The sequence below is a fragment of the Gossypium hirsutum genome, chromosome D05 (genome assembly GCF_007990345.1).
Source record: "Gossypium hirsutum isolate 1008001.06 chromosome D05, Gossypium_hirsutum_v2.1, whole genome shotgun sequence".
In the NCBI taxonomy this organism is placed as follows: domain Eukaryota; kingdom Viridiplantae; phylum Streptophyta; class Magnoliopsida; order Malvales; family Malvaceae; genus Gossypium; species Gossypium hirsutum.
In genome coordinates, this window is record NC_053441.1 from 64,762,822 (window position 1) to 64,789,858 (window position 27,037).

General features: G+C 34.9%; 3 protein-coding genes across 3 annotated transcripts; all 3 read left to right on the forward strand.

Annotated features, from left to right (window-relative positions):
• The first annotated feature begins 18,385 nt into the window (after positions 1 to 18,385).
• Positions 18,386 to 19,887, forward strand: LOC107960539 (receptor-like protein 7). Its single transcript, XM_041092838.1, has 2 exons — positions 18,386 to 19,630; positions 19,873 to 19,887. Exons 1-2 carry the CDS (start codon positions 18,386 to 18,388, stop codon positions 19,885 to 19,887), a joined length of 1,260 nt encoding a protein of 419 aa, XP_040948772.1.
• Positions 19,772 to 21,546, forward strand: LOC107956079 (receptor like protein 22-like). The gene has a single exon (XM_016891827.2). It carries the CDS (start codon positions 19,913 to 19,915, stop codon positions 21,515 to 21,517), a length of 1,605 nt encoding a protein of 534 aa, XP_016747316.2. The 5' UTR covers positions 19,772 to 19,912; the 3' UTR covers positions 21,518 to 21,546.
• A 1,297-nt stretch (positions 21,547 to 22,843) lies between these two features.
• On the forward strand, positions 22,844 to 26,747 carry LOC107960540 (uncharacterized). Its single transcript, XM_041092839.1, has 8 exons — positions 22,844 to 22,907; positions 25,068 to 25,210; positions 25,304 to 25,412; positions 25,560 to 25,654; positions 25,742 to 25,980; positions 26,012 to 26,090; positions 26,185 to 26,287; positions 26,375 to 26,747. Exons 1-8 carry the CDS (start codon positions 22,844 to 22,846, stop codon positions 26,740 to 26,742), a joined length of 1,200 nt encoding a protein of 399 aa, XP_040948773.1. The 3' UTR covers positions 26,743 to 26,747.
• The last annotated feature ends 290 nt before the right edge of the window (positions 26,748 to 27,037 follow it).

Below are 27,037 nucleotides of genomic sequence, written 5' to 3' on the forward strand. Positions count from 1 at the left end.
CAAACATGCTCTGGAGGGACTTGTTCACAACCTAACCGAGGTCAGACATCTGTTTTTGGATGGAATCAACATGTCTTCTGTTAATGCTCATGTCTTCATGAATCTATCCTCTTCTCTAAGGTCTCTCAGTCTTGCTGGTTGTGATTTGCAAGGAAAATTCCCAAAAATCATTTTTGATTTGCCAAACCTCAATCTCACTCATTTAGACTTGCCGTGGAACCAATTGAGTGGACAAATTCCATTGTCAATTCTAAACCTAACGCAGCTGGAATACTTGAGAATATCTAACAATTCATTAGAAGGTTCCATTCCAGATGAGGTAACCGCTTTTCCTAACCTAAACTATTTAGACTTATATGACAATTTACTCAATGGAACACTTCCGTCATGGTTGTATACTACTCCCTCATTAAAGGGTATAGATCTCTCTCAAAATAAATTCAGTGGGCATATCAAAGAATTCCAATCCAAATCACTAGAATGGATATGGTTAGAGAATAATAAACTCCAAGGTCCTCTTCCATCTTCAATATTCCAACTTCTCAATCTTACCCAACTTAGCTTATCCTCAAATTATTTTAGTGGTGTCATAGAGTTTCGCATGTTCTCAAACCTTCCAAATCTCGAATATCTTGACCTTTCATATAACAGCCTATCCTTAACATCTAATACTACTTCTACTGTTAATCTTACAAGCTTATTTTTGTCATCTTGCAATCTTAGTGAATTCCCCCAATTTTTGAAAGGGCTTAAAAGTTTGGAAAGCTTAGACCTCTCTTGCAACAAAATTGAAGGCAAGATTCCACAGTGGATGAAAGAGGTGGGGAATGGCTCTTTGGCTTACTTAAACGTATCTCACAACTCTTTGACAGAAGTTGAGCACTTTCCATGGAAGAATATTGAAGTTCTTGACTTAAGCTCCAATTTGATCCGTGGAAATCTTCCGATTCCAGCTTCGACGATCAATGTCTTTCTGATCTCAATTAATAGTTTCAATGGAGAGGTCTCTTCTTTAATCTGCAATGCCACTTCTCTTCGAGTTCTTGATTTGTCCCACAATAACTTGAGTGGAACAATCCCGCAATGTTTTGGAAATTTGAGCAACAGCCTTGAATTCTTGAATCTGAAGAAGAACAAGTTCTATGGGACGATTCCTCCAACATTTCCAGAGGGATGCCAATTGACTAATTTCAACTTAGATGGAAATCTGTTAGAAGGGCCTTTGACACCATCCATCCTTAATTGTAATGATCTGGAAGTGCTAGATCTTGGTAACAACAAGATCAATGATACATTTCCTCATTGGCTGGGAAGCCTTCCATATTTGCAAGTTCTTGTATTGAAGTCAAATCATATGCATGGTTCCTTATGTGTCAATAGCTCCAAGTCTAGCCCTTTTTTCTCTAAAATCAAAATTTTTGACCTCTCAAGTAATTATTTTTCTGGACCCCTACCAGTGAGATACATCAATAGCTTCAAGGGTATCAAAAATCTAGAGAAGATTGGGAGTACAATGTCGTACATGGGGGTGTATGATCGGAATGATGGTGGCTTCTATACCTATTCCATTGGATTTGTTATGAAAGGACAAGATAGGGAATTGTTGAAAATTTTCACCATGTGGATGATCATTGATCTATCAAACAATCAGTTTGAAGGGGGTATTCCAAAGGTTATTGGGAAGCTTAACTTACTGAAAGGGCTCAACCTTTCTCATAATAACCTTAATGGTGCTATCCCCACCTCAATAGGGAATTTGACAAGTCTTGAATGGTTGGACCTATCTTCAAACAGGTTGTCTGGGACGATTCCAAATAGATTGGCAGATCTGCCATTTCTTTCGTCCTTCAATGTTTCTGAAAATCAACTCCATGGTCAGATTCCTCAAGGCAAACAGTTCAACACATTTGGAAATGAATCATATGAAGGAAACAAGGGATTATGTGGATTTCCGGTCTCGAAAGGTTGCAACATCATTGAGCCACCACCTCCAAAAGAGGGCTCAAAATCAAACATTACTTTTGGTTGGAAAGTGGTGTTGATAGGTTATGGATGCAGAGTGGTGTTCGGAATGTCCTTGGGATATGTTGTTTTCCAAACTGGTAAGCCGAAATGGTTGGTGAATTTGGTTGAAATCTAACATGAGAAGAAGCGAAGAAGAAAGTCAAAGGATGGCAGTGGCAGCAATGGACGAAGAAGGATCTAGTTAGTGGAAAGGATGTTCAAGTGTTGATGTTGTATCTTCATAATTTCTTGTTTTGAAGTCTGTCAAATTTTTTTCCTATGGTGAAAGGTTGCATTGCCATGCATCTGTCTTTATTACTGTAACAATTCATATATATTTCACTGTATTACGTAGAATTTGTAAGGGTTTGTTTTAAATGTAACATTTTGTAAGGTTCAACTATTTATGTCTTCTTTCATGACTTTCATTTTTGAGTCTGCATAATCTCTGCATTGAAGATTTTGTCAACTTATTAATTGGTGGATCAATAATCTTCATGCTCATCTCATCATCTTTTTCTCGAGTTAAACACCTCAATACTATAATAATTTCTTCTGTGTGGAAAATAATTTGACATTCTGCAAATTTCCACAATGCTTGTGAATTACCTTTGGTTGACAGCTATGTAAGACCCCATTTTTACCCGGGCCCATACCAACAAAATAACCCAAACAATAAAAAAAAAAAGCAGTCAATTTTCAGCAAATTTAAACCCAAAAACTACAAACCCAAACCCAATAGGCCCAAAAATCAGAAACCCTAAGCCCACAAACTATTTTCAGCAAATAAGGGGAAACCCTAGGGCGCCGCATGCTACTGCCGCAGCTCCATCTGCGCCGCACGCTGCCGCCGCCCGAGACTCGCCTATCACTGGCCTTCCACGCCTCAGACACCTGCAGAAAAAAATAAATGCAAAGCAAGAGGAGAATCCGGCGAAATAAAGAGCAAAAAACAAAAAAGATGATAATCAACAGTTGTAACATGGCTATAAAAGCCAAAATATGCTCGTTGTACAGTTTTTTACCCACATCAGAAATCAAAACTTGAATAGAAAATTTTAAAGGTTGAATCCGCGCTGTTTTCTTCTTCATTTTCTCTTATTTATTTGTTTTATCTTATTTTATTTTACTTTTTTTTGCCCTATGCAAATCTATTTTAAATAACTATAATAAAAAAATCAAAAGCAAAAAATAAGGGGGAAGGGAACACACCGGAAGTGGCCGTGGTTGCGCCATCGGAGGGTCTCTCCTCCATCGCCCGAATCGGGTCCAAGAGGCCGAGAACTTCCCTTGTTTTCGACTCCCATGGGTTGAGAGAGCTTTGGCTCTCAAGGATGCCATGGGGCAGGGGCTAACGGGCCCATTCTTCGGCGCCGGTCGCCGGCCACGTTGGTGGTGCGATGGAGGTCTTGAGAGACAGTCGGCCATTTGAGAAGGGAGGGTATTGACAGAAAAAAACTGAGGCTCCTTCAGTTTTTTTTAGAAAATCTGAAAAAGTGAAGTAAAAAAATATTTTGGTTTATATTTGCAGTTAAACGGCGCCGTTTGAAGGAGGGTGACCTGCGCCTCTTTGCCCTAATGGGTAATTTTCGCATTCAGTCCCTCCATCTGGCGCTGAAGTGCAATCTGACCTTTTTATCTTTTCGATTTCGGCCGAGAATTTTGATTTACATTTCAATATGGTCCTTAGACCATGCGCAGACTCTCACTGCGTTTAGGGGTGGGGAATATTTCCCTAAAGGTCCCTCATGTCATCAACGCATCTTATTTCAGTCCCCTTGCGAACTGTTTATGATTTTTGCAATTAAAGCCACGAATTTTAATTTCATTTCAACCTCATCCTCGGTTTATTTAATTTATCTATTTGTAGAAAATGTTCTTTTATCGTTACTTATTTTAAGTTTTTATATTTATTATTCATTTGAAGTTGTTTTACATTAAATTTATTTTCGTATATATATATATCATTTCTTATAACTTATGTATGAACATCTTTCAATTTTTTTTTACGTATATATTTATATTTTCAAAACTGTTTTATAGGTTCTTTTTTAAATATATATTTTTTTAATTGTTTCCATTATTATTTATTTATTGTCTAATTTATATATATATATTAATCTATTTATTTGAAACGTAATTATTTATTTTGAAATGCCTTCACAAATCATTCATTTTGAGCCATTGTTTTCTTAAATTAATTTATATATTGTTTCGTTTTGTTCGTTTTAGTTATTTATATTTGTATTCGATGTATGGTGTAATTATTGCCATTATGTGTATTAACTCGTTTATTCGTATTTTCGTGCTATGGTAATTTGTTCGTGTACCTTGTTGTTTGAAAAATTGTTTCTCCATGTTGTAAATTGTCATTCCATCAACGCAACCGCTTTTTCACACACTATTTCAAACGTTACATTTATTCTTACCCAAACGTACAAAAATAAAAATTTCTAAAATAAAGGCAATATTCCGTATTTAGAAAATTCGAGAAATCGTGCCCTAACTTACTGGGCTTCGATTTTTCTTGCGTTGATCCTAAATAATCGAATATCCTTTTAAAATTAAAACGAATGAGGTTTAAATAAAAAGCGAAAGGCAAGCTTACTCTCAAAATACGAGGTGTCGTGTCCTAATTTACTGGATGTGACATCTTGTTCCTTCGAGATAAGGAGGCATTTTTTATTTTGATTTATTCGAGTAATTTTAAAATAAAACAATATAAAGAAGGACCGTATTTTTAAATTCTTTTCGAGTTTTTAATTTTCGACACAAAGACACTAATTAATCAACTAGGTACCAATTTTGGGCGTTACGAGGGTGCTAATCCTTCCTCGTACGTAACCAACTCCCGAACCCATCTTTCTGAATTTCGTAGACCAAAAAACATTATTTTAATAAATCAAACCATTTATTAAAAATAGCTATTTTCTAATGTGACCCGATCACAGCTCACCAAAAAGGATTGGTGGCGACTCCCCTTTTTTTTTGCAAAATCCAAGTCGACCCCGTTTTAACAAAAAAAATGGTGTCAACAGCTTGGCGACTCCGCTGGGGATCAAAAAATGAGAGTCAAGCCATGTGTTGATTATTTCTTGTCTTTTTGTCGAAAGTTGAAAATTCGATTTAAATTTACGATCCTCTCATTACATCTATTTTGTTTTGAGTTATATTTTTTATCATGTTCTGTATTTTATTTTTATATCTCTGCACATTGCATTGCATGACCACTGGTCACACCCTTTTAAGTAGGAGTGAGAAACTAGTCCTTCGTGAGGTTTTCACCTCCGTGCAGGATAGTGGATTGCTTTCGGGATACATCCGTACCTATGTATTCGTGAGATTTTCATCTCCATGCAGCCATAGCGAAATGTATTCTATTGAACCAAACTCAATCCGTATGAGCCTATAATGGGTGAGGATCGAGGAATCTGCTGGTTCGGGTACCCTTGCTTTAGAACTAAACCACATGTAGAATACCTTAAGAGCCACCCTAGGTAGAACTACTTCAAACCCCTAGTGGTCACCCGAATAGGTGTTCTATTTATTCTTGCTTGCTTTTGCTTTGTACTAACCCGTTGTCTTTTTGGTTATGATTGCATTGCATTTTCATCATAAAAAAGAGATGTTGATTCACGTTCAGTTGCTAAATAGAGAGCCTGTCATAAGAAAACGGGTTTCTTGATAAAGTGGATGACAATACGGTTGTCCGAATATGATCCAAGAAAATGTGATAAGAGAATGATGATAGTTTAATGGATGACTACACGACTTTGCTTTGTTGCCCGAGGATTCAAGCTGACAAAGATTATTCAAAAGCCGTCGAACTTTCTTAAAGAAGCCAACGAGCATCACGAAGATAAGGGAGCAATGAGTCACAACCCGGATCAAGCAAAGAAGAACTAGTAGAGGCATCTAATGGAAAGTTTATGAGATTTGATCTTAACATCCAGATATGAATAAAGGGGTTGATGTCTTCGCCTGGAGTATGAGGGCAAGGCCGTATAAGTCTTCATTTTATGTAAAGAAATTTATCTTCTAGAAAAATTGTTCTAATGGAATTGAATTCAGAATCAGTGCCTCTTTTTCTTTTGCATTCATTCCATGCATTTGCATTCTATTGCATCATATGCATTAGAGTTTCATAAAATGGCTCTAATTAGGTAAAATTATTTTAGTTACCCTGGAAACCAACAAGAATCCGCCAATCAAATATCACTACGGAACTCATCGCCAAGCAAAAGCAATGGATCAAAGGTTAGAAAGGCTGGAACAAATGCAAAAAGAAATGCAAGATAAGATGCAAGAACAATTGGATAAAATCCAACAAGACGCGCAGGAATCCCAAAGAATTATGAGCCAATAGGCACAATTATTGGCTGATAAAGGAAAGAGCCCTATAATTAATTCGGGAGTTGATTAGGAGGACCCTGTTTATCCTCCAGGTTTTACCCCGACAAGCACCCAGGCGCAATTAGATGTGTGCCCCCAAAGAGCACCTGTCACTATTGGACCTCAATATCGGGCTGGCGCCTCAATACCAATGCACTTTCAAGTAGGCTCGGGTTCTAATCCCGGGGACAACCCTACCAACCTTGTGGTCCCTGATCTCGATGACATGACAGAAATGGAAAAAGTAAGAATGGACTTGCCAAAACAACTCGAGGACCGATGTAGATGGCTAGAGGAGAAATTTAGAGCCATCGAGAACACCGACTATCGTTGTGGAGTTGACGCCAAGGATTTGAGCTTGGTCCTTGATTTAGTGCTCCCACCTAAGTTTAAGATGCCAGAGTTCGAAAAATATAACGGGACTAGTTGTCCTGAAGCTCATATCACTATGTTTTGTTAAAGAATGACAGGATACGTTAATAATTATCAATTGTTAATTCACTGCTTTCAGGACAGTTTGATCGGGTCTGCAGCCAAATGGTACAACCAACTGAGCCGTGCCAACATCCATTCATGGAAGGACTTGGCACGAGCTTTCATGAAGCAATACAACCATATAACAGACATGACGCCTGATAGAATCACACTGCAGAACATGGAAAAGAAGCAAAGTGAGAGCTTTAGGCAATATGCCTAGAGATGGAGAGAAGTGGCAACGCAAGTCCAACCCCCACTCCTAGGGAAAGAGACAACCATGCTTTTCATCAATACTTTGAAGGTTCCATTCATTAACCACATGTTAGGAAGTGCTACTATGAGCTTCTCAGACATGGTAATGTCTGGCGCGATGATTGAAAATGCCATAAGAAGTGGGAAGATAGATGCGGGAGAAAGTGCCGAAAGATCAACCCCAAAGCACAAAGAAAATGAAGTGAGCAACCTGAGCTTGTATAATAAAGGGTATTCAAAGGCGGTCACTGTAGGTCAGCCAAGGACGATAATAGCTAGCTATCAAGACCCTTCAAAGCAAGAATCCAACTTGAGGCCAAGCGTAAAAAAACTTCAGTTCACACATATCCCGGTGACATATAAGGAGTTATATTAGAAATTGTTTGATGCGCATGTAGTAGCTCCGTCCTACTCCAAACCCATGCAACCTCCATACCCCAAATGGTACGACAGGAATGCTAAATGCGAGTATCACGCAGGAACTACGGGGCACTCGATTAAAAATTGCACTACATTTAAAAAGTTAGTAGAAAGGTTCATTAATAAGGATATGGTGAAGTTTGACGATCCATCTGGACTTGATGTGGCGGGAAATCTGTTACCCAGTCATCCAGACCCAGGAGTAAACGAGATAGCTGAGAATGGAGGGAAAAGAGCCAAGACCAATATTGCAGAAGTAAAAACCCCACTGAAATGGGTTTTGAAACAAATGATAGACGTGGGATTAACCATTCAGAATTTGGAGAAGAGACCAAAAGGGGTGAGGAGCTACTGTGAGTTCCACGCTAAAGAAGGCCATGAAATCCAGGAGTGCGCCGAATTCAAAGCCTTGGTGCAAAGTCTAATGGATAATAAAGAGTTGGAATTCTTTGAAGAAAACAAAGGCCCAGAAGGAATATAGGGAAATTCAAACACTAACGAGGAAGTTGGAGAAGAGAATTTATGAAGTGTCTGCCCTTAACACACTTGGGACTGTTTTGAACAATAGGACTGTGGAAGAGATCCTTGTATTTTTTAGACCTAATTCAAAGTAATGTCCAGAACACGCTTATTGCTCTAAGCCTAGGAGCAATAAGGATCCTTTTGTGAGATAGGCTTATGTTCAATATCTTTGTTTCAATAAAAATGCATCTTTGTTTCTCGCTTCGAGCAAATATTCTTTCATTGTTTACATTTCATTCATAATCATACTGTACAGATAAATATTCTTAGATTCTTTTATTCTTTGGATCTGCTTTCGTCCTTACAACAGGTCTCGAAATATCAAATACATGAGCGGCACTGCTATTGACTCAGAATCTCCTTTTGAGCAAGATATGTGTCCAGATGAGCCTCAGGACTTTGAAGATGACTGAGACTGTGGCTCATATCCTGATTTGTTAATGATGTTAGAACAAGATCCTACCTTACAAAGAATCAATGGAAGCCATGATTTTTCTCTATGTGGGGCACGGATATCATTGAGCCAATCTCATTTAAGGTTTTGGCGATCATGATTATCACTAAGTGGGTAGAAGCTTTCGTAGGCCAATGTCACAAAGTCAACGGTCAGCAAATTCCTGAAAAAGAAATCATATGTCAGTATGGAATGCCAAAAGGCTCATATCAGACGATGCATTAAATTTGAACAACAGCACGACATCAGAAGTTTGCAGTCTGTTCAAGATTAACACCATGTCTCCCCAAAATGAACGATTCAGTGGAGGCAAAAGAAAAAACCTCTACCGGGGTAACTCATTTCTCATTGGCATATGGAATAGGGATAGTTTTACCCAACGAAGTTGATACTCCTTTCCTTCGAGTCTTGTCAGAGCAGAAGTTGGATAAAGCAGAATGGATCCAAGCCTAATATGATCAGTTTAAATTTGTTTGAAAAGAAAATGTTGAAAGCTATCTGTCATGGTCAAGTGTACCAAAAGCGAGTGATGCAAGCTCACCAAAAAGGTTCGCTCTAGAGAATTCTATGAGGAGCACCCGATATTGAGAAGATCCTTCCCATACAAAAGGACTTCAAAAGAAAATGGATGCCAAACCTGAAGGACCTTATGTGGTAGGCCTTATCTGGGAGAGCGTCGGTATTGACCAAGATGGATGGTAAGAACTTGCCTAATCTTGAGAATTCTGATTCAAGCAATAAATACTTCACTTGAAAAAAGAAACAAAAAAGAAAAATAAAAAGAAAAGAAGAATGAAAAAGAAAGGAGAAGCCAAGGTGAAAACCCGCAAAGGGCGCCTTGAGACCAAAGGGGTTTTGAATTGAAAACCCAGTAATGGGCAATTCAAATATTTTGATCGAAGTTAGGGCATGCGGTAGTCTTGTCCTCTCTAAATTAATAAGGAGAAGATATGCTACATCTTGGGGCATCAACAAAGTCTTCTAGGACTTCTAAACACATATCAAGTTCAAAAGGGTCCTCAAGAAGTTTGGGGCAGAGAAGCTCATACTACGATATCTGGAGCACCTATTTTTGTTTTATTCATTTTTTGTATTTTTGACAAAATATGCCTTACTGATTAATTTATTCTCATTTTGTATTCTAGCAAAATTTGTTATCTTGGTTGATTCATTCATTTTGAGCTTTGCTCTCAACAAAATTTCATCTTGTCCAGTATGATAATCTTTTTCGAGAATTTTTTTATTGAAATAACGATTAACGAACTGAATATTCAAGTAGAAGGAGTTCTGCATATTACTTTGAAAGCTTCTAAATAATATAGGAACCTGAAACAGGACTATTGCTTAGAACACACCAGGTTTAAAGATCGAAATGTCTAAGAAGGGAGTCTAAATTAAGACCATCCTTTCGAATTTTGTTGCCCAAGCATGGATTGAACAAAACAACAAAATGTCGTGTTGGTGACAATGCTTCAATGAACAAACGAGCAATGATCACTGAGTGTTAAGAAGAAGTTTCTTGGAAGAGAAAAGTTCTACATTTGTGCATAAACATTTGGTACAACACCCTGGGAATAGTGTAAGTGACCAAATAGATTCAGATCCTGTATCCTCGAATTATTGTGAGAGAGGATTGAGAAAGAGCCAGATCTTATACTCAGTGGGAGGAAGATGACTCGAACTTTATGTCCCAAAATTACCGTGGACTTAACCTTGAAGATTACAACGGATTAAACTTTGAATATTACAATAGGGGCAATCTGGCTAAGTGAGAGATGAGTGTTACTAGCCGGGCAAGATGGCATTCTGACGTGTTGGTAATAGAGCCTAAATGAACAAAGGGGAATGACAACCCAAACATTAAAAGATATCATTCTCATGACATTCTGCATTCATACAAATATCATTCCATGTAAATATCATACATACACCTAGTTAGGAGCGTTTGATTCATTTTGGTCATGACATCCTAATCACTAGGCATAAGTAGGTCCATGAAATGGATTCTACAGGTCATGTTCCCCAGAAAAAAGATCAATGAAGTTACCTTCCCTGGCAGTATAGTAGAGCAGATTGAAGCTATGACGGCGAATCTTGCTTCTCTGACATTACAATTTAAAAGATTGAAGCCGCAACGACGAATCTTACTTCCTTGGCGATGCAGTGGATCAGATTAAAGCTACGACGGTGAATCTTGCTTCCCCGACATTGCAATTTAAAATATTGAAGCCGCAACGCCGAATCTTACTTCCCTGGCGATGCAGTGGATCAGATTAAAGCTACGACGACGAATCTTGTTCCCCGACATTGCAATTAAAAAGATTGAAGCCGCAACGACAAATTTTACTTCCTTGGCGATGCAGTGGATCAGATTGAAGCTACAATGGCGAATCTTGTTCCCCGACATTGCAATTAAAAAAATTGAAGCCGCAACGACGAATCTTACTTCCCTGGTAGTGCAGTGGAACAGATTGAAGCTATAACGGTGAATCTGGTTCCCCGATATTGCAATTAAAAAGATTGAAGCCACGACGGTGAATCTTACTTCCCTGGCGGTGCAGTGGAGCAAATTGAAGCTACGACGGTGAATCTTGCTTCCCAGAGATTGTAATTAAAAAGATTGAAGCCACGACAGCGAATCTTACTTCCTTGGCGGTGCAGTGGAGCATATTGAAGTCGCAACGGCAAATCTTGTTCCCCGACATTGCAGTTAATTTGACAGAAATTAATTTTATCTCCCTGAAGTTGCAGTGGAGCGGATTAAAACCACAGATCTTATCTCCCTAAGCAGTAGTTGAGCAGATCGCATCCAGTCTTATCTCCCTAAGCAGTAGTGGAGCAGACAGTAGAAATCAATCCTATCTCTTTGAAATTGCAGTGGAGCGGATTAAAACCACAGATCTTATCTCCTTAAGCAATAGTGGAGCAAATCGCATCAAATCTTATCTCTCTAAGCAGTAGTGGAGCAAATCGCATCAAGTCTTATCTCCCTAAGCAGTAGTGGAGCAAATGAAAGAAACCAATCCTATCTCCCTGAAGTTGCAGTGGAGCAGATTAAAACCACAGATCTTATCTCCCTAAGCAGTAGCGGAGCAGATCGCATAAAGTCTTATCTCCCTAAGCAGTAGTGGAGCAGACAGAACCACAGATCTTATCTCCCTAAGCAGTAGTAGAGCAGATTGCATCGAGTCTTATCTCCCTAAGCAGTAGTAGAGCAGACAGAACCACAGATCTTATCTCCCTAAGTAGTAGCAGAGCAGATCGCATCAAGTCTTATCTCCCTAAGCAGTAGTGGAGCAGACAGAACCACAGATCTTATCTCCCTAAGCAGTAATGGAGCAGATCGCCTCAAGTCTTATCTCCCTAAGTAGTAGTGGAGCAGGTTGAAGATACAAGTCTTATCTCCCTGAAGTTGCAGTGGAGTAGACTAAAATCACAAATTTCATACCCATAGAGTTGCAGTAGAATAGATTGAACTTACATCTCTCTAAAGATGCCGTAAAGTGGATTAAAGCGACAAGACGCAGTGGACTAGAATGAAGCTACTTGAAGATAAGCGTCAAAAGAAGTCAAGATTCTGTGAGACCGGGAAAAATTGGTCTTTCTTAGTCTTTGCTCTATTCTCGTTACACGAGAATGAGCAAAGAGGGGCAGCTGTAAGAGCCTATTTTTTCCCGGGCCCATACCAACCAAATAATCCAAATAATAAAAACAAAAGCAGTCCATTTTCAGTAAATTTAAACCCAAAAACTACAAGCCCAAACCCAATAGGCCCAAAAATCAAAAACCCTAAGCCCACAAACTATTTTCAGCAAACAAGGGGAAACACCGCATGCTACTACTGCCGCTCCATCTGCGCCACATGCTGCCGCCGCCCGAGACTCGCCTATCACTAGCCTTCCACGCCTCTGACACCTGCAGAAAAAAATAAATGTAAAGCAACAGGAGAATCCGACGAAATAAAGAGCAAAAAACTAAAAAGATGATAATCAACAGTTGTAACATGGCTATAAAAGCCAAAATATGCTAGTTGTACATTTTTTTACCCATATCAGAAATCAAAACCTGAATAGAAAATTTTAAAGGTTGAATCCACGCTATTTTCTCCTTCGTTTTCTCTTATTTATTTATTTTTATCTTATTTTATTTTACTTTTTTCGCCTTTTGCAAATCTATTTTAAATAACTATAATAAAAAAATCAAAAGCAAAAAATAAAGGGGAAGGGAACTCACCGGAAGTGGCCGTGGTTGCATCGTCGGAGGGTCTCTCCTCCATCGCCTGAATCGGGTCCAAGAGGCCGAGAACTTCCCTTGTTTTCGACTCCCATGGGTTGAGAGAGCTTTGGCTCTCAAGGATGCCATGGGGCAGGGGCTAACGGGCCCATTCTTCGGCGTCGGTCGCCGGCCACGTTGGTGGTGCGACGGAGGTCTTGAGAGACCGTCGGCCATTCGAGAAGGGAGGGTGTTGAGAGAAAAAAAACTGAGGCTCCTTCAGTTTTTTTTTTAGAAAATCTGAAAAAGTGAAGTAAAAAAAATATTTTGGTTTATATTTGCAGTTAAACGGCGCCGTTTGAAGGAGGGTGACCTGCGCCTCTTTGCCCTAATGGGTAATTTGCGCATTCAGTCCCTCCATCTGGCGCTGAAGTGCAATCTGACCTTTTTATCTTTTCGATTTCGGCCGAGAATTTTGATTTCCATTTCAATATGGTCCTTAGACCATGCGCAGACTCTCACTGCGTTTAGGGGTGGGGAATATTTCCCTAAAGGTCCCTCATGTCATCAGCGCATCTTATTTCAGTCCCCTTGCGAACTGTTTATGATTTTTGCAATTAAAGCCTCGAATTTTAATTTCATTTCAACCTCATCCTCGGTTTATTTAATTTATCTATTTGTAGAAAATGTTCTTTTATCGTTACTTATTTTAAGTTTTTATATTTATTATTCATTTGAAGTTGTTTTACATTAAATTTATTTTCGTATATATATATATATATAATTTCTTATAACTTATGTATGAACATCTTTCAATTTTTTTTTGTACGTATATATGTATATTTTCAAAACTGTTTTATAGGTTCTTTTTTAAATATATTATTTATTTTTTTAATTGTTTCCATTATTATTTATTTATTGTCTAATTTATATATATATTGATCTATTTATTTGAAACGTTATTATTTATTTTGAAATGCCTTCACAAATCATTCATTTTGAGCCATTGTTTTCTTAAATTAATTTATATATTGTTTCGTTTTGTTCGTTTTAGTTATTGATATTTGTATTTGATGTATGGTGTAATTATTGCCATTATGTGTATTAACTCGTTTATTCATATTTTCATGCTATGGTAATTTGTTCGTGTACCCTGTTGTTTGAAAAATTGTTTCTCCATGTTGTAAATTGTCATTCCATCAACACAACCGCTTTTTCACACACTATTTCAAACGTTACATTTATTCTTACCCAAACGTACAAAAATAAAAATTTCTAAAATAAATGCAATATTCCGTATTTAGAAAATACGAGAAATTGTGCCTTAACTTACTGGGCTTTGATTTTCTTGCGTTGATCCTAAATAATCGAATATCCTTTTAAAATTAAAACGAATGAGGTTTAAATAAAAAGCGAAAGGCAAGCTTACTCTCAAAATACGAGGTGTCGTGTCCTAACTTACTGGATGTGACATCTTGTTACTTCGAGATAAGGAGGCATTTTTCATTTTGATTTGTTCGAGTAATTTTAAAATAACACAATATAAAGAAGGACCGTATTTTTAAATTCTTTTCGAGTTTTTAATTTTTGACACAAAGACACTAATTAATCAACTAGGTACCAATTTTGGGCGTTACGAGGGTGCTAATCCTTCCTCGTATGTAACCGACTCCCGAACCCATCTTTCTGACTTTCGTAGACCAAAAACATTATTTTAATAAATCAAACCGTTTATTAAAAATAGCCATTTTCTAAGGTGACCCGATCACACCTCACCAAAAAGGATTGGTGGCGACTCCCATTTTTTTTTCAAAATCCAAGTCGACCCCGTTTTAACAAAAAAATGGTGTCAACAAGCTATACATATAAAGGAAGGAAACAAGACCATGTCAAAATTTCCACAAATTAGCCATTGATTTTTGAACAGTATTCTATTTTTCAAAATTGTAAATCCTCAAATAATGTAAATTAGTCCTAAAACTCCAGTTTTGAAATCTTTACAATTTAACCCCTTATAGTTTCAAACTTTACTATTTTATGCTCAACTTTCTAAATCTTCATATTTCATGATCATATAATTTAGTTACTACATCAATATTTCAAATTTCACTACTCAAACCCTTACTTCATTTTGGTCCTTACTTCAATTTTATCAAATTAAATCATTTTTCAATTTGAATGCATTGATGTGAAATTGAGGGACCACTAAACAATGTTGATGCGAGTTTAGGCAAAATTGGTGGATCCCATCTCCTTAGTAATTTCTTTATGGAAGTAGCTGCTTTCACACTGCAAACTTGGATAGTTTGTGGTGGACGATGATGAATAATTTCACAATCAAACATACCATTTTTAAACACAAAATTAACAATATATTGAAATCATTATTGAAATTATAATCAAAATTAATACATGTTCTTTTTATTAGCTTAAGGGCGTAAAAACCCTTCAACATTTTCAAAAAATAAATAAATTTAAGTCCCTCTTTTTTTTTAACACTTAATTGAGCACTTAAACTTTTAAAATGTATCAAAAATATCTTTACACCTCTTCAAAAAAAGCAATTAAACACCTATTCAAAAAAAAGGTAGGGGCTTAATTGCTTTTTTTGAAAAATGTTTGAGGGCCTTTTTGATGTATTTTGAAAGTTCAAGTACCCAAATGAGTGCATAAAAAGAACAGGGGTTTAGTTGCTATTTTTGAAAAAGTTTGAGGGCTTTTTGCACCCTGAAACCTCTTTTCTTTTTCTAAATTTAATTTAGAACCAACTTTGTGTAAAGTGTAAAGATAAAAAAAAGTTATAGAAAAATTATAAAATATTTCTTTTGGTACAATAAATTTTATAATTTTTTTTACAAAATTTATATTTCTTTACATTTTTGTATAATTTTCTTATGACTTTATAAAATTTTATATTTCTATATATTTTATAATTTTTTAAAATTTTTATAAAATTTTACAATTTTTATATATTTTTTAATAAATTTTTAATATTTGAATTTTTTATTAAAATTTAATAATATTATAGATTTTATTGATTTTAATTTTTTCTCTCATTTTTAATAAAAGTAGGGACTTAATTGCTTTTTTTTTAAGTTTGAGGGTGTTTTTGATGCATTTTGAGAGTTTAAGTACCCAATTGAGTGCAAAAAAAAAAGTAGGAGCTTAATTACTTTTTTTGAAAATTTTTGAGGGCCTTTTAGATGTATTTTGAAAGTTCAAGTCCCCAAATGAGTGTAAAAAAAAAGAACAGGGGTTTAGTTGCTATTTTTGTCGAGTTAAAGTGTAGTCAATAGACATTTGATAGTCTTAGCCCTTTTTGTGGAGTTAAATTTATATTCAATAGACAATTGATAGTCTTTATTCTTTTGTGTGGAAAATTATTTGGGACCAAACTTGACGTGTTATAAGGAAGAAGACTTTGTAATCTCATGAATGTTAATTATTTTACTTCTTTGGTAAAAAAAAAGAAATCAATTTTATGAATGAAAAATATATATGGTAAAGAGGAAGTAGTTCTTGATCACTAACAACATGATGATTGTGGAAATACAAAAATTCCCGTATATGTGTTGAATTCTGCATAATGTAAATGTCCCGCATTTCATGTGAATTCTGCAATAGACCAAACTTTACGTGTTATAGTCCTTTAAACTGAGTTAATGAAAAGTAACCATTCTTATCAAAATTAGTTATACTCTTAATTTATAACAAAGGAAAGAGTAATCTGAGTTTAACTCAAAGGTTAATATGTCATCAATGGGTGATGACGTGGCGCTACCATGTCAGCGATTATTTTCTTCTTTGAGTTAAGGTGATTTCACCAATTTTAGTTTACTTTGTTACTTCAATTTAGGTTTATGCATATTAGCTTCGAAGATTCTAAGTGGGTGCCACAATCAAAGGGTGAGTAAAAAGGGTTAAAAATATTTTTTTTAAAATATTTTTATTTTTATTAAAAATTTAGAATTAGAATTAGACAAATTTTGTAAATGTTAAGGGCTAACTTTATTGAATTTTTTTTCAGAATTCGAATTGAAATGACAAATTTTGTAAAAACCGCAAAATTTGTTAAATTTTTTATATTTAGGATCAAATTGATATAATGTGTAAATATTAGAGGTTAAATTTGTTATTAGATCAATAAAAAAACCCACATCAGCTTTCCATCACTCATCTAACGACAACTAAAGGGAGAGTGATTAAAATATTTAATTTCAAAAAGTTTAGCAACTAAATTGGAAAATTTAATAGTTGGGTGACTATTTTTACAGTTTACAACTTTTTTGGTCACTTGACTATTAAGTGACACTTTTTAGTTAGTATAATAATAATTTTAGTCCTCAATTTTTATACTTTCTATCAATTTGATTCTGATTATATAAAATGATTACAAAAGTGAAATTCTTTTTAAATTTTACAAAATTCTAAAAATTAAAAATTAAATGAAAGTAGATAAAAATTTCAAATATAAATAAAGTGAGAGAAAATGAGGGAAATATTATTTTTAAACCCTCCAAATTTTCTTTGTATTATCTGTAAAGAAATATCTAATATCCAAATTTGGGTTTTTAAAAATAAATTTAAATGAATTGAAAATTCGAATTGAGTTTGAAAAAGAAAATTTTGTGGTATATTTTATATTTTTGCTAGAAAAATGGCATCAAAGTTGATTTTGTAAGCTTTTGTAATATCAGTTACGGATCTTCTTCAAGGGCATGGAACTCAACTTGAAAATTTTACTAATTTGGTTGCAAAAAAACATTGAGGAAGCATATAATGATCTAACATTTTTTTGTTTTGTTCTATTTTTAATTTGTTATGGGATTCTATTGAATGATAATTTTTTTTATTTCCCATATATATTAGTTCTTCAACAACATATTCGAGATTTTATTTTTCTAGAATTTTTATATAAAAGTTTGTATTTTTTAAAAATAATTTTGAGTTTTTTTTTATAATTTTTATATAGAATCGAGGTAAATTGGCAAAAAAAATTATAAAAACAAAATACTAAAATTGTTATTATAACAACTACAAAGTGTCATGTAACAATAGGGTGACCAAATTGTAACTTTTTTAGTTAAGTGACCAAAACAAAGATTTACCCATAGTTCAGTGGCTAATTATAAAGTTTACCCTTTCATAATTAAAAAAATAGTTGTTAAGTTTTTCTTGTATTAGATAACATTTTAGATTGTAAAAACCCTCTTTAGTCCCTCTCAATTTTGATATTAAGTAAATTGGTCCATTTTAAAAAAATCAAAGCAATTTAATCTTTGCTAATTTCGAAAGTGAGCAACTAAGGACAATTAATCATTGTGTTAATGCTTTCTGTAAATTATACATAATTTTTATTGGTATAATAACAAATTTAGCTCTCAAAGTTTACACATTCTGTCAATTTGGTCTTGATTTAACAAATTTAGCCCGCAACAATTACATATTCTATTAACATTTTACACATAATATATAAACATCGGGAGCTTAATTTGTTATTATATCAATAAAAATACAAAAATTTTGAAAATCTAATATTGTGGTATTACTTTTCAATGTAAAAGAAAAAAAAGACTGTAACACCAATGTTGTGGTATTATTTGTTGCCTATAAATACCATTCCTATCCTTCTTCTTCCTCTACCAACATAACATGGCCTCCTATCTCTTTCTCTGCCTATTCCTCCTCTTTCCCCATCTTTATGCTTCTTTTTCTTCTTCAGGATCTCACTCCTGCTCTTCACTAATCCAGTTCAAGAACTCTTTTTCCATCAATCAGACAGAGGATGCTTATTTGTCTTGCGGCCCTAAATCTTATCCCAAGACAAATTCATGGGAGGGTACAGATTGCTGCTCATGGGATGGGGTCACTTGTGACCACCTAAATGCTCATGTTATTGCCCTTGACTTGAGCTGCAGTTGGCTATATGGCAACTTCCCTTCCAATACCACTCTCTTCCTTCTTCCTCACCTTCAAAAACTCAACCTTGCCTACAATGATTTTAATCTCTCCAAATTTCCATCCGAGTTCGGTCGGTTTACAAGCCTATTCTACCTCAACCTTTCTCGTACAGGGTTTGCAGGAGAACTCCCATCCCAAGTCTCCCACCTGTCAAAATTGGTTTCACTTGATCTCTCTTTGATTAATGGCCATGAGCAATTTACAATTGAGAAACATGCTCTGAGAGGACTTGTTCACAACCTAACCGAGGTCAGACATCTGTTTTTGGATGGAATGGACATGTCTTCTGTTAATGCTCATGTCTTCATGAATCTATCCTCTTCTCTAAGGTCTCTAAGTCTTGCTAATTGTGATTTGCAAGGAAAATTCCCAAAAAACATTTTTGATTTGCCAAACCTCAATCTCCTCAACTTGGGAAGCAACCCAATCCTCAGTCTTGATCCTTTGAAGTTGAATCGGAGCAGCAATCTTGAACATTTGGATCTGTCGTTCATGCCCTTCTCTACAGAATTCATTGATTCAGTTGATAATCTACAGGCCTTAAAGTACTTAGATCTATCAGGAAGTTTTTTTTCTTCTGTCTCAATCAGAAAATCGGGGTACTTGTTTACTGGAGGCGCAAATTTTTTTGGAGGATTGCCTGACTCGATGGGGAATCTTGTGTCATTGAAGTTTTTAGATCTCTCCAATTCCAACTTATCAGGAACGGTTCCAAGATCACTGGGGAACCTCTTGCAACTCACTCATTTAGACTTGTCGGGGAACCAATTGAGTGGACAAATTCCAAGATCATTGGGGAACCACTTGCAACTCACTCTTTTAGACTTGTCGCAGAACCAATTGAGTGGACAAATTCCATCGTCAATTCTAAACCTAACGCAGTTGGAAAGCTTGAGAATATCTGAAAATTCATTAAACGGTTCCATTCCAGATGAGGTAACCGCTTTTCCTAATCTAATATATTTAGACTTAACTAACAATTTACTCAATGGAACACTTCCGTCATGGTTCCATACTGCTCCCTCCTTAAAGAGAATATATCTCTCTCAAAATCAATTCAGTGGGTTTATCAAAGAATTCCAATCCAAATCACTAGAATATTTATATCTAGACAATAATAAACTCCAAGGTCCTCTTCCATCTTCAATATTCCAACTTCTCAATCTTACCCTTCTCAGCTTATCCTCAAATAATCTTAGTGGTGTCATAGAGTTTCGCATGTTCTCAAACCTTCCAAATCTCGAAGATCTTGACCTTTCATATAACAGCCTATCCTTAACATCTAATACTACTTCTACTGTTAATCTTACAAGCTTATTTTTGTCATCTTGCAATCTTAGTGAATTCCCCCAATTTTTAAAGGGGCTTAAAAGTTTGAAATGGTTAGACCTCTCTTGCAACAAAATTGAAGGCAAGATTCCACAGTGGATGCAAGAGGTGGGAAATGGCTCTTTGACTTACTTAAATGTATCCCACAACTCTTTGACAGAAGTTGAGCACTTTCAATGGAAGAATATTGAATTTCTTGACTTAAGCTCCAATTTGATCCGTGGAAATCTTCCGATTCCAGCTTCGACCATCAATGTCTTTCTAATCTCAAATAATAGTTTCAATGGAGAGGTCTCTTCTTTAATCTGCAATGTCACTTCTCTTGGAATTCTTGATTTGTCCCACAATAACTTGAGTGGAACAATTTCGCAATGTTTTGGAAATTTGAGCAACAGCCTTGAAATCTTGAATCTGAAGAAGAACAAGTTTTATGGGACGATTCCTCCAACATTTGCAGAGGGATGCCAGTTGACTAATTTCAACTTAAACGGAAATCTGTTAGAAGGGCCTTTGACACCATCCATCCTTAATTGTATTGGTCTGGAAGTGCTAGATCTTGGTAACAACAAGATCAATGATACATTTCCTCATTGGTTGGGAAGTCTTCCATTTTTGCAAGTTCTTGTATTGAAGTCAAATCATATGCATGGTTCCTTATGTGTCAATAGCTCCAAGTCTAGCCTTTTTTTCTCTAAAATCCAAATTTTTGATCTCTCGAGTAATTATTTTTCTGGACCCCTACCTGTGAGATACATCAACAGCTTCAAGGCTATCATAAATCTAGAGAAGATTGGTAGTACAGTGTCGTACATGGGGGTGAATGATCCTCGAGGTAGTGGCTTCTATACCTATTCCATTGGAATTGTTATGAAAGGACAAGATATGGAATTGGTGAAAATTTTCACCATGTGGATGATCATTGATCTATCAAACAATCAGTTTGAAGGGGGTATTCCAAAGGTTATTGGGAAGCTTAACTTACTGAAAGGGCTCAACCTTTCTCATAATAACCTTAATGGTGGTATCCCCACCTCAATAGGGAATTTGACAAATCTTGAATGGTTGGACCTATCTTCAAACAGGTTGTCTGGGACGATTCCAATTAGATTGGCAGATCTGCCATTTCTTTCGTCCTTCAATGTTTCTGAAAATCAACTCCATGGTCAGATTCCTCAAGGCAAACAGTTCAACACATTTGGAAATGATTCATATGAAGGGAACAGGGGATTATGTGGATTTCCGGTCTCGAAAGGTTGCAACATCATTGAGCCAGCACCTCCAAATGTGCTTGAAAAAGATGGCTCAAAATCAAACATTACTTTTGGTTGGAAAGTGGTGTTGATAGGTTATGGATGCGGAGTGGTGTTGGGAATGTCCGTGGGATATGTTGTTTTCCAAACTGGTAAGCCGAAATGGTTGGTGAATTTGGTTGAAATCCAACATGAGAAGAAGCGAAGAAGAAAGTCAAAGGATGGCAGTCGCAGCAATGGATGAAGAAGGATCTAGTTAGTGGAAATGATGTTCAAGTGCTGATGTTGTATCTTCATAATTTCTTGTTTTGAAGTCTTTCAATTTTTTTCCCATGTGTAAATATTAGAGGTTAAATTTGTTATTAGATCAATAAAAAAACCCACATCAGCTTTCCGTCACTCATCTAACGACAACTAAAGGGAGAGTGATTAAAATATTTAATTTCAAAAAGTTTAGCAACTAAATTGGAAAATTTAATAGTTGGGTGACTATTTTTATAGTTTACAATATTTTTGGTGACCTGACTATTAAGTGACACTTTTTAGTTGGCATAATAATAATTTGATTCCTCAATTTTTATACTAATTTTTGTCAATTTGACTCTGATTATATAGAATGATTACAAAGTTGCTGAGTTAAAGGGAGTGAATAGAGCACCATTTTCTTCTTCTGCGTGGAAAATAAGTTGGCATTATGCCAATTTCCACATTCATACATAGAAAGGAAGCAAGAGCAAGTCAAAATAATTTCTAATTATTTCAGTTCTTCATTCTTTAGGGAGTTCAAATGAAATTTTGGGTAAATCAACTCTTCATTTTTATGAATAAAAATTATATGGTAAAAAGGAAGTAGTGTTAATAATAATAATAAAGATCAACAATAGAAAACTAATAAAGCAATTTAGCCTATGATCTGCACAATATATTACTACAAATGTACCGTACAAAATATTGAAAGAAAACTAATAAAGAAATCTGAAATTTTAACAAGTTCCGCAAATAATGTTTATGATTTGCTATAAATTGCTATGTCAAATTAGGCTCTCCATCACACTTAAAAGTTTATTTTCGAGCAATTTAGATATCTTTGTTGCGTTTTTATTTTGTTTTAGTTCTTTATATTAATAAATGATTAGTGTGCATTTTGATGCTATTTTAAGACCTGAGATGGCCAAATGGCACTCCGGGAATCTAATGAGGTTGATGAGTGATGCAGAGAGCCCATGGTGGCCTGGAAGGAGCGAAAATGTTACCTAGAAAGAGGGTATCGCAGATCAAAGCATGAAAGTCGTAATACCCATAACAATGTTAAAAACAAGGAAGATTGAGCCATCAACAGTGTTGTCGTGATACCGGTCATAAGATATCGCGATACCCAAAACTCCCAAGGATCCCCAAGACTGTTGTAGATATCGCGATACCAAACTTTGGGTATCGCAATATCATTGATGAGAGGAGACAAAATATAACGGTAGGGGTAATCCTTTTCCAACATGTGGAATGGCCATGGGATGTGTTGTTTTCCAAACCGGTAAGGCGAAAAGGTTCGTGAATTTGGCTGAAGACCAACATGAGAAGAGGCGAAGAAGAAAGCCGAAATATAGCAATCGCATCAATGGATGAAGAAGGATCTAGTTGGTTCAAATGAAGTTAAAGCATTTCTGCTGTGTCTTCATAATTTCTTGTTTAGTAGTCTGTTAGAAAGTTTTTCCTATGGTGAAAAGTTGCATTGGTAAATATTAGAGGTTAAATTTGTTATTAGATCAATTAAAAAAACCCACATCAGCTTTCCGTCACTCATCTAACGACAACTAAAGGGAGAGTGATTAAAATATTTAATTTCAAAAAGTTTAGCAACTAAATTGGAAATTTTAATAGTTGGGTGACTATTTTTATAGTTTACAACTTTTTTGGTCACCTGACTATTAAGTGACACTTTTTAGTTGGTATAATAATAATTTTTATCCTCAATTTTTATACTTTCTGTCAATTTAACTCTGATTATATAAAATGATTACAAAAGTGAAATTCTTTTTAAATTTTACAAAATTCTAAAAATTAAAAATTAAATGAAAGTAGATAAAAATTTCAAATATAAATAAAGTGAGAGAAAATGAGGGAAATATTATTTTTAAACCCTCCAAATTTTCTTTGTATTATTTGTAAAGAAATATCTAATATCCATTCTTTTAGAAAACATAGAAAAAAGTAAAAAAAAAGATTAAGTAAAATTATCTGTATATAATCTGCTTTTATAATTTGGGTTTTTAAAAATAAATTTAAATGAATTGAAAATTCGAATTGAGTTTGAAAAAGAAAATTTTGTGGTATATTTTATATTTTTGCTAGAAAAATGGCATCAAAGTTGATTTTGTAAGCTTTTGTAATATAGTTACGGATGTTCTTCAAGGGCATGAAACTCAACTTGAAAATTTTACTAATTTGGTTGCAAAAACATTGAGGAAGCGTATAATGATCTAACCTTTTTTTTGTTTTGTTCTGTTTTTAATTTGTTATGGGATTCTATTGAATGATAATTTTTTTATTTCCCATACATATTAGTTCTTCAACAACAACATATTCGAGATTTTATTTTTCTAGAATTTTTATATAGAAGTTTATATTTTTAAAAATAATTTTGAGTTTTTTTATAATTTTTATACAGAAGTTTATATTTTTTAACTTGGCAAAAAAAATTATAAAAACAAAATACTAGAATTGTTATTATAGCAACTACAAAGTGTCATTTAACAATAGGGTGACCAAATTGTAACTTTTTTCGTTAAGTGACCAAAACGAAGATTTACCCATAGTTCAGTGGCTAATTATGTAGTTTACCTTTTCATAATTAAAAAATAGTTGTTAAGTTTTTCTTGTATTAGATAACATTTTAGATGGTAAAAACCCTCTTTAGTCCCTCTCAATTTTGATATTAAGTAAATTGGTCCATTTTAAAAAAAATTAAAGCAATTTAATCTTTGTTAATTTCGAAAGTGAGCAACTAAGAATAATTAATCACAATGTCAATATTTTCCATCAATTGTACATATTTTTATTGGTATAATAACAAGTTTATAAACTTGTTTACATATTCTGTCAATTTGATCTTGATTTAACAAATTTATCCCGCAACAATTACATATTCTATTAACATTTACATATAATATATAAACATCGAGAGCTTAATTTGTTATTATATCAATAAAAAATATATACAATTTACAGAAAGTATTAACACAATGATTAATTGTTCTTAGTTGCTCCCATTCAAAATTGATAATGATTAAATTGCTCTAATTTTCTGAGAGGAATCAATTTGTTCAATATAGAAATTGAGAGGGACGAGAAATGTGTTTTTATCCATTTTAGATACCAACAAGTGTTTGGCGTAGTGGCAAATCATATTACATTCTCAAGGAGATAATGCGTATTCAGACGTTGGAGATAATAATGTTGTGTGCGGTATCCACCGATATTGAACACGAATTGTAAAACATATATAAAGAATAAAAAAATAACATCTTAATTTAAATAATTAATAAATTTTAATTTGAAAAAATTATTTTGAGAAACATAAGTTTTAGTAAGTAGTAAAACTGAATTAATTTGAATTTAAACTTAACGCAACTCGATTTGATTATAAAGAAGTGATAATTTGAATCCAAAATGACATGATCTTAAAATGATTTGAATTAATTGTCAAACCCGAACGACAAAACTCGAAATGATGCAATCCAAAAACGCTGGTTAAAATGATGCAATCCAATCGTAGTAAGTTTAACCTGCTGCTTTAGATTTTGCATTTTGGTTAATTGGCTTGTGTTATGTGTTTCTCTGGCATCAGCCGATATGTGGATTTGCCTCTCGTGATGCACTACGATTCAAGAAGCATAATGATTTGTTCTACATTGATGACAAAGATGTGGAGTTTAAAGAAGTAAGAACTGATCAACAATATTCGAGGTTCTGTTGTATGTTGCCTTATTAAATAAGTCTTCACTTAAATTCCTATGTTGCCTTATGTATGTAGGTTCTTGAGTCACCTTTACCAAAAGCACCACTTGATACATCTGTTACATCCCACTGGCTTGCGATTGAAGGCATTCAACCAGCAATTCCCGAAAATGCTTCAATTGAAGGTACCGTCTTAGCTAACCTAAATATTTTCTCGAAGCTATTTGTGTTGAATACTCTCATGGTTCATGTTCTTTTCTGGTTTTATCACTTTAATCTAATACGACTTATCTTCATTTCTACATGGAATTGGTAGTTTGCTTTCCATGCAGCACCTTCTGATGGTAAAAAGGCTGAATACAAAGAAGATGGGCTTTCCGTTGATGTCAAATTACCTGTTAAGCATGTATTATCTAGAGAGCTTCAAGTATGTTGTACATCTTCAGCAACATTTTTATGTTAAAATACATTTTGCACAGAATGTTATTAAAAGACTAATTTGGTTGTCATGCAGCTTTACTTTGACAAGATCGTGGACATTACCATGAATAAATCAGTCTCAGTTCTCTTTAAACAAGCATTACTGAGTTTGGCAACAGACTCGGGATTACATCCTTTTGTTCCTTATTTTACATATTTCATTGCGGATGAGGTTGTCTTAAAGATCTTTGATACCTCATTATATATGTGTGTTGCAAAGAACTTTTGGTTGGTTATCTCAAGCTTACATTTTTGCCACATTTATCTCAGGTTGCACGGAATTTGAATAATTTCCCTCTCATGTTTGCTTTGAAGCGTATTTGCAGCTTCTTGAACCTGAAATAAAAAGACACGAGGCCTGGTGTGTTTATGGGGCCCTGCTGGTAAGTTTAACATCAAATTTGGTACCAGTTTATGAGCATCGTTTCATTTATTTGCTGTAGAACTAACAACACTGCATAAAATTTCCACTAACAGCGTGCAGCTGGACTGTGCATGTATGATCGGCTTAAAATGTTCCCCAGTTTGCTAGCACCCCCAACTCGTCCCATCTGGAAAAGCAACAACAAAGTTGCGACAAGTATGATTTCTTCGAACCATCATATTTACACTTAATCCACAAGTCTCTTCTCCCCCTTTACGATATTCCTTTTTCTGATCAATCAAGATAAACGAAAAGCAAGCACGGACACCTTGATGCAGCAGCAACCACCTGCCAAGAAAATAGCAACTGAGAGTGCAATAGGTATGATGCCGATAAATTCCACGCAAACTGATTTACAAGGGGCAGTTAGCGGCTTTTCTACCACCGTAGGAGGTTCCAATATCGGTGTATCATCAATGTCACGGCCGTTATCAAACGAAAACATGCTAGGAAGGGAGGTTGGGGGTCGAGTTTCAAAGACATCAACCGTTCTAGCTCAGGCTTGGAAGGAAGACACAGACCCGGGGAACTTGTTAGCATCATTATTTGAACTTTTTGGTGAAAGTATGTTATCATTTACTCCCAAACCTGAGCTTTCATTCTTCCTTTGATTAAATTTCACCTCCAAAAGCTATGGTTTTTGAAGGAATTTGTGTAAATTATCCCCATATTCTTTTCATTCTTACTGTGTTTATCTTTGTAAGTCTTCCTTTTTTCCTTGCTCATAAATGTATTGTAGTTATCAAAAAATATATTCTACTTTGGATTTTATTTATATTAAAATTTAGGTTAAATTCTGCTATTAGTCTCTGTACTTTACGAAAATGATGGATTTAGTCCTTATACCTTAATTTGATCAATTTTAGTCATTGTATTTTTTGAATTGGTCAATTTTAAACCATTTAC